The 13,691-nt window shown below is 50.3% G+C and overlaps 1 protein-coding gene across 4 annotated transcripts in view; it reads left to right on the forward strand.

Moving 5' to 3' along the window:
* The window catches only part of RPS6KA2 (ribosomal protein S6 kinase A2), a 372,586-nt gene that overhangs the window by 335,269 nt on the left and 23,626 nt on the right, over positions 1 to 13,691 (forward strand). For all 4 annotated transcript variants that reach the window (XM_082475550.1, XM_082475551.1, XM_082475552.1 and 1 more), the window contains 3 exons: positions 4,792 to 4,894; positions 11,591 to 11,721; positions 12,552 to 12,677. In XM_082475550.1, the coding sequence (XP_082331676.1) occupies positions 4,792 to 4,894; positions 11,591 to 11,721; positions 12,552 to 12,677 (360 nt within the window). The remainder of the gene's footprint in view (positions 1 to 4,791; positions 4,895 to 11,590; positions 11,722 to 12,551; positions 12,678 to 13,691) is intronic.

Raw genomic sequence — 13,691 nt, forward strand, 5'->3', positions numbered from 1 at the left:
CCTGCCCAGAAGGCATCTTCCCTGCAAGCTCGCTCCCTGCGATAGGAGAAATGAAAAATTACAAGTTAATTATAGACTGAAAGCCTCTGCAGCCGGTGATGGGAGAGTCGGGCACAGAAGCTGCGTTTACTTTTCCCCCGTGGCTGGAGCAGTGCTGAGAACACAAAAATTAGCACAAACCCAAAATAAGCTTCGTCGAAGTTAATCACCTCGGGCCCCGTAAGCCGGGCTCCCCTCGCAGCGGGAATGATGCTTCCACAGCCAAGGCCCTCCGTGTAACTGCGACGACTCATTCTTGCAGTCACTTCTACTAATGCTGGGAGTAGGCTTGTGCCGTTCCTTTTACTTTCTGAAACCCTTCCAAGCACATCACCGGTTGGCGTGTGTGAGATGGGAAGGATTCCCGGGGGGAAACTGAACCCAGGGCAGCGAGAGGAGCGCGCACCGTCCCTGGGTGAGCTGGCATCGTGTGCAGAGCCCCCAAATCGCCGGCCGTGTGGTCTGGCAGGAGCAGAGTCAGGGCTCCGGGCCGCAGAGGGGGGACCCCTCCGGTTTGGGTCCCAGGAGCTACCGGCTGCCGCTGACATCTCACCGTGCCTGGGTCCCTTCCACAGCCCACTGGAAGATTTCTGTCGATCTACTTCCATGTTAAGTACACCAGGAGAACTCACCCTTTCAAGGAGCCGACAGGTGTCTTTGTTCAAAGACTTAGTTGCCCTTTGGCTCAGGGGTTTTGTAAATCCAGCTACTGGGGTTGGAGCAGCTCACGGTGGGGTCACCAGTGGAAGCAGAGCTCTGCACCTCGTGGACCAGACGCCCCGGATCCACCCACGGCGCGCTGCAGTCATTGAAATTCTTCCTGTTCCTCCTACTGTCCTGCCATCACTCTGCATCTCGATCTGCATCATTTCTGCGTTGCTATTTCAGGAATCATCTCTAACGGTGCCCTTTGCCTAATTGGAGCGTGTTAATTTTGAAATGCCCGGAGCCAAAAGTGCCGGCAGAAAACAGATGTTAGGTCTGTGACCTCGAACTAGCATCGATCTTCTCTTCATTATCCAGTTGCTATTTTTATTTTGCTCCCTCTGTCCTTCCCTGGTCACCTGAAGGTCTTTTAGGTATAAGTAGAATTCGGACACACCTACAAAGAAAATCCCAGCCTGTACGTGTGCGATGTGAAATCCGTTCCAGTGATGCTACAACTTGCAACCTGAGATCATCATCCTGAGATCCTGGGACAAATGCCATGATTTAAAGTGATGCCTGGTGAATTTGGTCATGAGATCCCACTTTCTTTCCATCAGTGTGGGGTCAGTTGTTCCAGAGGCTCAGAAAGGGGAATCTAGGTCAGAACTACGCTGCATCTCGTCAAGCTCAAAGTCCACAAAATACATCTGCCTGTTCATTCTCCATTTGACCCTGTGCACAGCCACGGACATTACAGAATGGGAAGCAAGGTCACCTTTTCCCTAAATCCTCAAACCCGCTCCTAGGTTTGGACACCTGGAAAGAAAGAAAAAACATGTATAAGAATAACACATGTTAGCACGTTCCAAAATGTTTATCCAGTAACAGGAAGACATTGACAGGCCTTTAAGACTGCAACAAACACAAGGGTGTATCCAAAGGGCAGGGTGACCAAACACCCCAGGTGGCCTACACAGCTCTTTGCTGCCCACTTGAAACCAGGATGAAACCGCAGCAACCGCCGGAGACAGAGAGGGTGGTGGTCTGGGGGCCGGTGGGCAGATTGTGCTCACAGGCTCGATCTCTGCAGGGACCAGTGTTGGGGTGAAGAAGGGTCTTCGAGAGGACTTCCTGCTGCCCTCCTGCAAGCCTTGGGAAGCTTTCTTCCACGCTGTCCCTCGGGTCAGTCAGGCTCTCCGTAGCTGATGCACAGGCTTACAGAGGCGGTGTGGAAAATGCAAGGAAACAGAGACATGTGCTTGCACGCGTTGCCATGTGAAGCCAGAGGTTGTACACACTGCACACGAGGTTCTGGGACTGGCTCGGTAGGCATCTGGAATTGGGATTCCGCACAGGGCAGGGTGGGGCAAGCGTGGGCCGAGCGCCGTCCTGGGCGGGGAACCCCGGGTACCACGTCCTCTCTTGCTTCCCGTGTCATCACTAGATACTTCAGTTAAAAGGGTGCAATGCTCTCCACCCAAACCAAGTCCACAGCAGCTCACGGCCAGGGGACAGTCTGATTCCGATGAACTCTTCTCCTTATGGCTGAGGACTCGGAAGTCAGGGGCTGCGTCTTCTCCCAAGGGGTCAGCCTCCCAGCCAGGACCAGTGAGCTGCAGTCAACGGAGGCAAGTAGAAGAATCGGCCTGGGAGGTGGGGTGAGGAGAGGAACTGAAATGTATGAGCTTCAGCCTTCAGATGCAAAATGTCTCTCATTTGCATGAAATGACAACCAGTTCTGTGTGTGTGTGTATTGAGATACAATTGACATATAACATTATGTTAGGTTCACGGTTTGCAAGGCAGAAATAGAGACGCAGATGTAGGGAACAAACATATGGACACCAAGGGGGGAAAGGGAGGGGTGGGATGAATTGGGAGATTGGGATTGACATATATACACTAATAGGTATAAAACAGATAACTAATAAGAACCTGCTGTATAAATAAATTAATTTAATTAAATTTTAAAAAAAGAGACAGCATGGGCTGTAAAAAACAAAAAACAACCCCCCCCAAAAAAACTTGGTCATTTGTAAGCTAAACAACAAATAAACTGTTTGAAAAAGAAAAAAAGTAAAAAAATAAATAAAAATAAAAATTAAAAAAAAAACACCATTATGTTAGGTTCAGGTGTACAACATAATGATTTGATCTTTGCATTGTGAAGTGATCACCGCAATAAGTCTAGTTAAAATCTGTCACCACACAGTTATAAGAGTTTTTTCCCTGTGATGAGAACTTCCAGGATCTCCTCTCTTAGCAGCTTTCAGATACGCAGCGCGGTCTTGCGAACTTCAGGCACCAGGCTGTCCTGTACATCCCAGGACTTATTTATTTTATAACCGAAAATTTGCACCTTTCCATCCTCTTCATTTCATTGGGTCCATTTCAGCCGCTCCAACCCCCCTCCCCAAACTCCCCCAAGCCCCACCCCACCTCTGGCAGCCACACGTGTGTTTTTAGAATGGAAATCTCTCCGGTAAACAAATTCCCCCTCATCAGAGAAGTAGGAGTCCTGCTGCGGTGGAGGTTCCTCTCTCCCTCCCCCTTCTCTGGGAAGTAGCAGGAGGACCTGTGAAGGCAGAGGGAGAGGATGTGATTTTTACTGGGTCAGGACAAATATTTAACAACCCAGCTCAAATATCGCTGGTGGGAGGGGAGGGTCGAGCCCCGCAGGCCAGGCTGGGCAGCATTTTAATCGGGGGGCCGAGCTCGCCCCTGCTTATTAGATTTCCCCTGACAAGTGCATGCATCAGGGAAGTGCATTCCCACCCTACGGGTGTGTCTGCGTGGAAGGCATCCTCTTTCTATCTGGAAAGGGCTTATAGAGTAACTCAATTCCTAATGAAATCTGTTCACCCAGGGCGGGAAGTGACCGAATAATGCTCGGCTGAATTAACTCGTTTTTTTCTCCTCTGATGGCTCCCAAGTGCACTGCCCCCCCAGCTCCACATGTGCACCTGCAGCCGCGGCTGCTCTGAGCCCCAGGAGGGAGCCCAGCGGCCACCGGTCAGTGCAGCTGTTTGACGGCGCCTTCTGGAAGGGTGTGCTCTGGGCGGGGTCTCCCCTGGGACGGGAAGAGTCTGGAGACCCAGGCCCTCCTCCCGTTTGCCCCTTTGTCGCCCTTGACCCTGGAGGGGGTCTTACCTAATCTTAGCCTGTTTCCTTGTCTGGAAACTCGGGGGACACAATCTACTTTACTGTGTTGTTGAAAGATTGAGAGCGGATCTCCACAAGTCACTGCGTCCATTTCCAGACTCCCCCGACCGGGGTGGGGGTGGGGGTGTTTCCTGAGTCCAGACCTGGTGAAACAGGTGCTCCGAGAAGTGCCTGAGCCTGGTGTTTCCAGCCGGGAAACAGCCCTGATCAGCCCTGGGTCGGGACCCCTTCCAGCGGCAGGAGTCCTTGCTGGGCCTGAGAGGCTTGGAACGATGTGCGTGAGGCCGTGGCCTCTGCATCCCACCAAAGGCAGCGCCACATGTGGCCAGTTCTCTGGCTGGTGCTCCGTCGGGCCGTTAAAGTGCGCAAAAATGTGTAAATAAACCCAAAAGCCCGACGCAGCCCCTCGACTGGAGCAGAGGGGTCTGGACACCCAAATCTGGTGGCAGCCGGAGTAGGTGCCCCAGGGAGGTGCACAGACATTGGGGTGTGGGTGAAGAAGGACCTGGATGGGGTCCCCAGAGCAGGGTCCCAGGTGCTGGCTCCGAGGTCGCCGGGGCGGGGGCGACTCGCCAAGGAGCAGGGCTCTTCCTGCTGTTACCTGGGGGTGGGGCAGGGCGTAGCTGTCCTGTCCGATTTTACTTGAAGAAGAAGATTCTACTGCCCAAAAAAGGTTGAAAACCATTGCCCTAAAATCAAGAACACTTAGATGTCCCCAAACCCTTTTCCCGCGAACAATGGCTTTTATGTCTCTTTATAAACTATGTAACTATATTCTGTGTCGTATACAATAGATATCATAGTTTGTGTGTGTTACTAAACGTGTCAGAGCTCTGGGAGGGGCCGCCGCGTGCTGGCACCTGACGGGCAGGTGGCACAGGTGGGTTTCCCGCCCGCCTTCCCCCTGCTGGCCCTCAGCGCCCTGTCTTGCTGTCCACGCAGAAGCTGTACAGGAAGGAGATCAAGCCGCCCTTCAAGCCGGCGGTGGGCAGGCCGGAGGACACCTTCCACTTCGACCCCGAGTTCACGGCGAGGACACCCACAGGTGTGTGCAGGCCGGGAGAGGGGGCGGGCCTGTGCGGGTCCTCCAGCCTGGCCGGGTAGGGACAGGCATCCAGGAGCCAGAGAGCGCCGTGTTCAAGGGCGCTTCCGTGGGCTACAGTCCTCAGTTCTGTTTGATGTTCCGGTTCCTTTGCTCGTGGCAAAGGCTCGCGTGATGGAGCCACTCATCAGTTGGCCCCCTGGTAACACCCAGCTGGGAGACTTCCCAGGTGTTCTGTATCCCCCGCCCGCCTCATGCCGCCTCTTGGCCTAAGTTGCCAATCCAGTGACCACCTGTCAGAGGGACGCACCCGGGCAAGCTCGAGAAAAGCACCTCAAGACGATGAAAATCTCTCGTTTAGTTAGGCAGGTTTTACGGGAAGAGGGAGCCTGTCGGTTAAGTCTGTTATCGTGTGGATTACTGCTCTTATTCATGCAAAAAAACAAACGCCTGTTTGAAAAGTTGCGTCAGCTACTGTATCTCGGCACAGCAGATGGACTTGGGTATTTAGCCTCTATGATACGTCTTAAATTACTCCTAAGGTCTACCAAATTCACTCAGAACTGGTCAGCTCCCTTTAAAATTTGTCATTTTGTGATATGAATAAATTAATATTAACCTTTTTCAGCTATGGTAATTGTCCTAGTCTACCCAGGCGGCCATAACAAAATACCACAGACTGGACGGCTTCAACTAGAGAAATTTATCGTGGTTTCCCGTGCGAGCTCTCTTCTGGGCTTGCAGACGGCCTCCTTCTCTCTGTGTCTTCACATGGCCTTTCTTTGTGCTCGAGGAGAAGGAGAGAGAAGTCCCTGGTGTCCCTTCCTTTACTTATAAAGACGTCAGTCTTGCTGAAACAGAGTCCCACCCTCATCACCTCATTTAACCTTAACTACTCTCCGCAAGACTCCTTCTCCAAATACAGCCACATTGGGCTTCAACTTGTGAACTTTGTGGGGCACAGTTCGGTTCATCCCAGTGAAGGTATGGTGATTTTGTCTAAAAAACAAATTAACAAGCCCCTTCTGGAGATATGGGTGGGAAAAGTTCAGCCAGTTGGTAGCTCTTGGGGCTGTGTGATGTGCCCATGGGGGGGTTCCCATGCTTTTCTCACTGTTATTGCATCTAAAATTTTCTGTGATTAAAAAAGGATCATGAAACAAATAGATGGTCAGATACAAAATATCAAGTAGATAAAGTTGCAACGCAGAATCCACTGGGCTCCCTCTGGTTTAAGCTGTTGGTGAGAGCCCGTGTCCTGCATGCTGGCAGGGGCAGGGGACACATTAAGGGTGTGAGCTCTGTGCAAACACAGACGGTTGGGGGCATCCCTGGGGCCGCTGGTGGTCCCAGGGCAGCTCCTGACCCACGCAGCAGGGGCTCCAGGACCGAGAAAGAAGCAAATTCTGGGGGCTATCAATGAGGGAGTCGGGACGCAGACGCTCACTCATTTCTTTCGGGTCCTCCTGCCGCCCCAAGATAAAACTAAGACTGTCCTCAGGGACAGAGCTAGAGTGATGCCTGCTGTCACAGTCTGGGGTAATCGCTGCTGCGAGATGTACCGTGGCTCCCGAGGAGGTGGAGGAGATCTAGGTCTGTCCTCTCTAGTAGAGACGGTCCAATGTTTCTCCAGTTCTCAACAGCCTCAGAAAGTTCTTGGGTGTTAGGGTCAGTCCTTCCTGTTGACAAAATTGACCCAATTCACAGAATCAGATTACTTTTTAGCTTCAGAGTTTGGAAAGACGGGGCAGGATTGGGGATTCCATCCCGCGTGTGCCCGCAGCTCACCTGAGCAGGTCGCTTTCTTTCTTTCTCCTCCTGTGGTTTACCTGAATGTAAAGGAACACAGAAACGATTAACCCTGACAAAGGACACTGCCTGTCATGACCACCACCCACACGACCTCCCGGTCCTTAATGAAATGCGCACTGTTTCACCGAGGGTTTCCGTCATTCGGAACTCTGGGCTTAAAATACTGAAATAAAGACCATGTTTGTGCTGCCTGGCAAGAAAATGCTCATACAGTCAACTCAAAATTATTCACCTTTACATGCTTTTTGTGTTATCCGTGAAGAATTTAAACTCCGACCTAGTCGGCCTGTGTGATTAGCAGGCTTTTTTTAACACCTCATAAACCTTTTGTGCACAGATAATTCAAATTTATATTATTATTAGCTGAAGGAAAACATAATTAGACACAATGCATTTTAATGACGTCCAGAAATGGCTTTTTTACTCCTTACTATTTGGATTTCTCCAATCAATTGTACTTAAAGTCAACTTATTGCGGGACACAGTTTGCCTTTGAGGAGGTAGTACTTGAAGGGCCGAGACACAGAAAAATCATTCTCTCTATATTTGTATATTTATAAGAGAGTAGAATTTTCTAAGCACGTGAGCTGAGCGCCCGGCTCTTAAAGGGCGGCAGAGGTGATGTGATTCTGAAACAGCGGATAAACCTCATCCTGCATTAGACTCGGATGCTGCACTGTCGGAATTTTTTGTAGTGGCCTTAAAGTCTTTCTTTTTTAACTTAAACCGATGCTAAAGCTGGTGGATATTCCCTGAAGCCACACCAGCTGCCCATCAGAGCCTGCTGACCGATGGGAGATGCCACTCTAAGATTTAAAAACCCAGAAACGTATTGCACAAGTCAGAAATCACTCCTAGGATCAACGAAGGTTGACTGTACTCAGCTTTAAATTTCCTTTCATCCAACTCACATCTTTGCTCTTCTTTTAGTACTGAGCTAAAAATCGGCGTTCCCTAGCCAGTTATAAAGCGTGTTAAATGCTGTTGATACCACCTACCATGTGGTCACCATCTAGCTACACGGACCCAGCGTTGGCTGTGACAGCCTCTCGTGAAGTATGTGTGAACCTCAGCTGATCTCTTGGTCTGAGCAGAGAGAGGCAGCCCGGGCACAGAAGGCATGGCCCTGGGTTTCACGCCTCCTTGGTGGTTGAAGGCCCTTGCTTATTTGATCTGCAGACTTTCCATTCACTAGGGAAGGTGTATCAGTTCAAGTTCACTGGACGGTACCTCCCCACCACGTGCACAGTCCCAGGTGCTGTAACTGAGCCTCCGTCCACTCGGCCCTCAACCTGTGCACAGCTCACGCTAGTTCCTGGGACGGGCTCCAGTTCTTCCATCTAAAACCTGTGCCTCGGGGCTTGACGGTGGCTGAATGGATGCTGTGTCCCTGTGCTTGGTGCAGACCTAGGGCAGGACACGGTGGCCCGGGGGATTTTTAAGAGCAGGCAGACCTCAAAGCCAGAGTCCTCTGCAGGGCAAAGAAAGGCAAAGCGCAAAGCCAGCCCGGGAGCAAAGCCCAGCATCTTCAGAGCACGCTTGCTGCCTCTGCTGTCTTGCGGTGCATAATTTCCAAATTTTAAAAACGACTCAGCCGAGCCTTGTGCTTTTTAATTAAGCTTCTCTAGCCTAGCATCTTATTTCCAAACCCAGTCAGCTCTGATCTCATTAACTCCGGGGTGACTCTGGAGCGCTTTGCGAGGTTATAGGTACGGGGCTGAGACCCGAGTCCTCTCCCTCGTGGTCCAAGATACTGAAGGTGCGGTGGGCCAGGCACATGAAGCCCCCTGTCACCCGGCAAGGTCTCCCTGGAAGAGCCGTGTGGGCCACCGGGTCGGCCGCTCATCTGCAGGGAGAGATCCCATGTCACGCAGCTCGTGGTGTAGCTCCCGGGTGTGGAAGGAGCGCCCCAATCGCCTTTCCCTCAAAATAAAATGCTCAGGAATAAAACCCACATTCTCTGCATCAGCTCACCCCTCCAAGCCCCCCCCCACCTGCTCTACCATGAAAGCTTTAGTGTATTGTTTCCACATCAAAGTGAGGTATCAAGACCAAGTAAAAAGGTAAAAAGTAGAAAAGCAAACACCCACTCCTATGGCCTTTCCAGTCCCACTCTCCAGAGTTTTCTATATAATATGGATTTAAATCTTACATATGTACGTTGTAAGAAAAATTTAAATCCACATTATATACTTTATGTAGTATTATAGATTTATATATATATATAATGCCTAAGTGATAGAATTCATGTTATCATATTGTTATATATTGCTTATGAGTTTATTGTAATGTGTTTCAGTACATATATAGCTGATTTCACTTTGTTATACAGCAGAAACTAACACACCATTGTAAAGCAATTATACTCCAATAAAGATGTTAAAAAAAAAAGTTTTTAAAAAATTAAAAAAAAATTTTTTTCCTGCAGTGTGTACGTTCTACAGCTTGTTTTCTCTTTTTTGACTTGACAGACTATTGTGTCAGTTCACACAGCCGTGTCTCATCCCGGGTATCGTAGTCTTACTAGTGTGACCTGCACCCATGAACATTGTTGGTCTTGCGCATGGTTTCCTCAGTGGTGAATATTCAGGTTGTCTCCAGTTTTTGTTTGTTTGTTTGTTTGTTTTGCTATTACAAATATTGCTAAGACAAACATTTTCTTTTTTTCTCTTTTTTAAAAGTTTTTAAAGATCACATTTTGTTTGTTTTTAAATTTTATTGACGTATAGTTGATTTACAATGTTGTGTTAATTTCTGCTGTACAGCAAAGTTACTCAGCTATACATATATATATATTCTTTTTCACGTTCTTTTCCATTATGGTCTATCACAGGATATTGAATAGAGTTCCCTGTGCTCTACAGTAGGACCTTGTTGTTTATCCATTCTACGTATTATAGTTTGCATCTGCTAACCCCAGACTCCCAGTAATTCTGTTCCCTAGAATTACTTCCCCTTGGCAACTGTAAGTCTGTTCTCTATGTCTGTGAGTCTGTTTCTGTTGTGTAGATAGGTTCATTTGTGTCATATTTTAGATTCCACATATAGGTGATATCACATGGTATTTGTCTTTCTCTTTCTGACTTCGCTTAGTATGATAATCTCTAGGTCCACCATGTAGCTGCAAATGGCATTATTTTATTCTTTTTAAAGGCTGAGTAATATGCCATTGTATCAGTATATATCTACACCAGGACAAACATTTTCTACATTTATTTCTAAGCACTTTTGAAAGTAATTCTGTCAGATAAATTCATAGAAGTCGAGTTGCTCTTCAAAAGACAGGTGTATTTTATACTTTGGTAGATAACTCCACTTCTGCCTTGCAAAGATTATGCCAGCTTAGGCTCCCACCTACCACCGCAGTGTCCAGCCCCAGCCAAACCTACATGCAGCTGGTTACTTTACATTTTGCTAATTTGTTAGGCAAAGTGTTACTCCGGTTAAATGTGTACGTGCCCCCATTAGAGGGACTGAGCACCTTCTCAGGTAGGAGAGCAGTCGGTATCTGAGTCCTGCCCCCATTTTTCATCTGGGCTTGTTCCTTTTTTCTCATTGATCTCTGGGAGCTCTTTGCATATAGAGAGTTTGGTCCCTTGTCTGTTGTATATGATGCAAATATTTTCTCTCCACCAATCTTTTATCCTTTTGTTTTTCTTAATGATAAACTTGAACTGGGACCCATCTCGACAGCAGTCAAGCCTTCAAACAAATCGACAGAGCTTATAGGGGTCACGGTTGAAGGGCTCCCTGAGGGTCCCTGGGAGCAGAGTACCCTGCGTGCTGCCCTCGAGCTCCTCAGGCCTGGGGCAGGGGGGACAGAAGAGGCACCAATGCCCGGGCCTGCGTCCCTGTGCCCGGTTCCTGCTGACCTGAGAAACTCAGAGGGTGGCCTCCTCTGCCCTGGCCCAGGAGTGACAGCTCACCCCGAGGTTGCTGGTGGCTCTGGGCTCGGTCTGGAGTGCGCAGGGCAGAGGGTTGCTGCTGAGAATGAATATCTAGTAAGTGATGATCAGTAATTACCCTCACGTTTTTGTTCTGGGTATTTTTGCCGTGTATCAAACCACTGGCACCACCCAGAATAAAGTGTGGTTTCATATGGTTCAGCCTGTCTAATCTCCGTTTCACCTCGTTCTCCAACACACACACTCACCACACACACACACCTCACACCTGACACACACCAAACACACGTGTGCACGCACCTGACACACCAAACACACACACGTGCACAATCTGATACACACATACACACACCTCACACCTGACACATACACACACCGGTCACACACATGCACACATCACACAGATGCACATGTGCGCACACACATGCACACACACTTGGCACACACCAAACACGTGCGCACACACCTGAGACACACCGAACACATGCACAACCTGACACATACACCTCACACCTGACACACACACCAAACACATATGTGCACACACCGAACACACATGTGCACAACCTGACACACATGCACACACACCTGACACCACGCACACATGCACACACCTAACACACATGCACACCTCACACACACCTGACACACACACATGCACATATGCACACCTCACACCTGACCCACACACACACACCACAGAGATGCACATGTGTGCACACACATGCACACACACCACACACACCTCACACCTGACACACACCGAACACACACGTGCACAACCTGACACACACATGCACACACACACCTGACACACCACACACATGCACACCTCACACACGCACACATCACAGAGATGCACACGCACGCACACACACACACCACACACACCTGACACACACCACACACACACGCACACATCACACACCCACAGGGTTACCTCACCACGTCGCGGCTGTTGACTCTCTGGTTGTACCTGCAGACTCACCTGGCGTCCCCCCCAGCGCCAACGCTCATCACCTGTTTAGAGGATTCAGTTTTGTGGCCTCCAGCCTGGCCCAGGAGCCCTCGCAGCAAGATCTGCACAAAGCCACAGTTCACCCCGTCGTGCAGGTAATCGGCCCCCCGTCGTGCAGGGGATCCCGTAGGGCCCGACTCCGCTCGCCCCCAGCAGGTCAGGGCGAGGAGGTGGCCGCACTGAGGGGACCCGTGAGCCATCTCCGCCGAGTTGGGGTTCACTTCCTAAACGAACCCCTCCCCCCGCCTCCCCGGGGTCATTGAGACGGTGATCTGAGCCATGCTTCACGTTCGTCCTCAAGACAGAAAGAGTCCTGAGAAGGATGTCATCGTGGTGTGTCTGTGGCAGGAGCCCCGGAAGGGGTCACGCTTGGGGGTCTCTGCTGTGCAGAGGCGATCCAGCACCGCAAGAGAGTGGCTGGGTTTGTGGGCACCAGTTCCCATCACGAAATGTAGTCTTCGGGGGGTCAGTGAAGGTGCTATTTTTATAAGCAGTTTTACACCGTATAAATATGAGCAGGGGTAGAGAATCTCAGAAGGGATCAAGTCGGGTGAGGATGGCGAGGGGGCGTCGGGGGGTCAGATTCCCAATCAGACGTCGGCATCCGGGCACCAGCGTCAGAGCTGCACCCAGTCTCAGGGACGTCTGACCTCTCACCTCTCTCGGACCTTTGGGGGAAGCAGGCAGGTCAGCCAACACAGGGTGCTGGGCGTCTGAGAACAGGGTCCTGACCCGACAGATGGGGAAGCTGGGTTGAGATCTGGAACCACTGCCAGCTAGCTCCGTGACTGTGGTCCGAGGACGCCACCACCTCCTGGCCTCCGTGTCCCCACGTGCAAGGGCTGAAGCCTCCTTTGCACCGCATTCGGTGCCCTTGCACGAGAGGCCTCTGATCGCGCTCTCTGCCCGCCCGCTCTCTCTGCAGCAGTTACACGGGAACAACACCCGCTTCACCGATGGCTACGAGGTCAAGGAGGACATCGGGGTGGGCGCCTACTCCGTATGCAAGCGCTGTGTGCACATGGCCACAGACGCCGAGTACGCCGTGAAGGTAAGAGCGGGGCACGCGGCGGCCGCGTCTGCAGCTGCCCAGACCCCAGGCCCCGGCGGGCACGCCCAGCCTCACAGACACTCTCCCGCGGCCTCTTCTAAGCTCTGCTGCGGGGCCGTTCCATTGGCTTTGATATTAGGTCACCCATTAAAAAACTATTTTGCAAATCATGAATATGTTCTGCTCCAGCCGACGTGTAGGTACTGACCACCTTTAGTAACTTTCTACATAAAACGCGCTGGAACAAAAGCTCTGGGCACTCAGCAGTTTGGAAAATATAGAGTTGGGGGCCAGGCAGAGCATTTGGGGAAGGAGGGGAAGAAGGAGGGAGGGAGAGAAGGAGGAAAGGAGAAGGGAAAGGAAGCTACAGTCACCAAAACTTAAATCAAAGAAATAAATAGAAGCAAATATTTTGTAATATTTGCAAAACCTTAAGGAGAGAGCTGGTAGTTTTACCCTGAGTCATCAAGAACAGAAAACAGTAGTAACAGGGAACTTCTCTGGTGGTCCAGTGGGTAAGACTCTGCGCTCCCAATGCAGGGGGCCGGGGTTTGATCCGTGGTCGCGGAACTAGATCCCACATGCATGCTGCAACGTAGAAGCCTGCATGCCAAAACTAAAAGATCCCGCATGCCGCAACTAAGACCCAGTGCAGCCTAAATAAATAAATAAATACATAAGAAAAGAATAACAACTACAGCCCAGTTTGGCACTCTCTCCATCCTGCCTTTGGCTTCTGTAATCGTTGCTAAATTAAATATTTGATCTGGAAATCCAAGATACCAGTTTCTTGCGTTTCCTGGTGCGTAAAATGTGGATGAAAGCTGAAGCGTTCTGCTAAAGTCATAATCTAATTTTTGTAAAAGGCATAAATTGTACATTCTCCCTCCAAGGGAGCGAGAGCTGGTCTGTCCGCCACTCACCCACTCAGCTGACCTGGAGGTGCTTGAGGACCCAGGTCCGGCCGGTGGTGTCATGGTGGCCAGACCATCCTGGCTTATCCCAAACTCATCT

The sequence above is a fragment of the Balaenoptera physalus genome (assembly GCF_965194825.1).
Source record: "Balaenoptera physalus genome assembly, chromosome: 9".
NCBI classification, from domain to species: domain Eukaryota; kingdom Metazoa; phylum Chordata; class Mammalia; order Artiodactyla; family Balaenopteridae; genus Balaenoptera; species Balaenoptera physalus.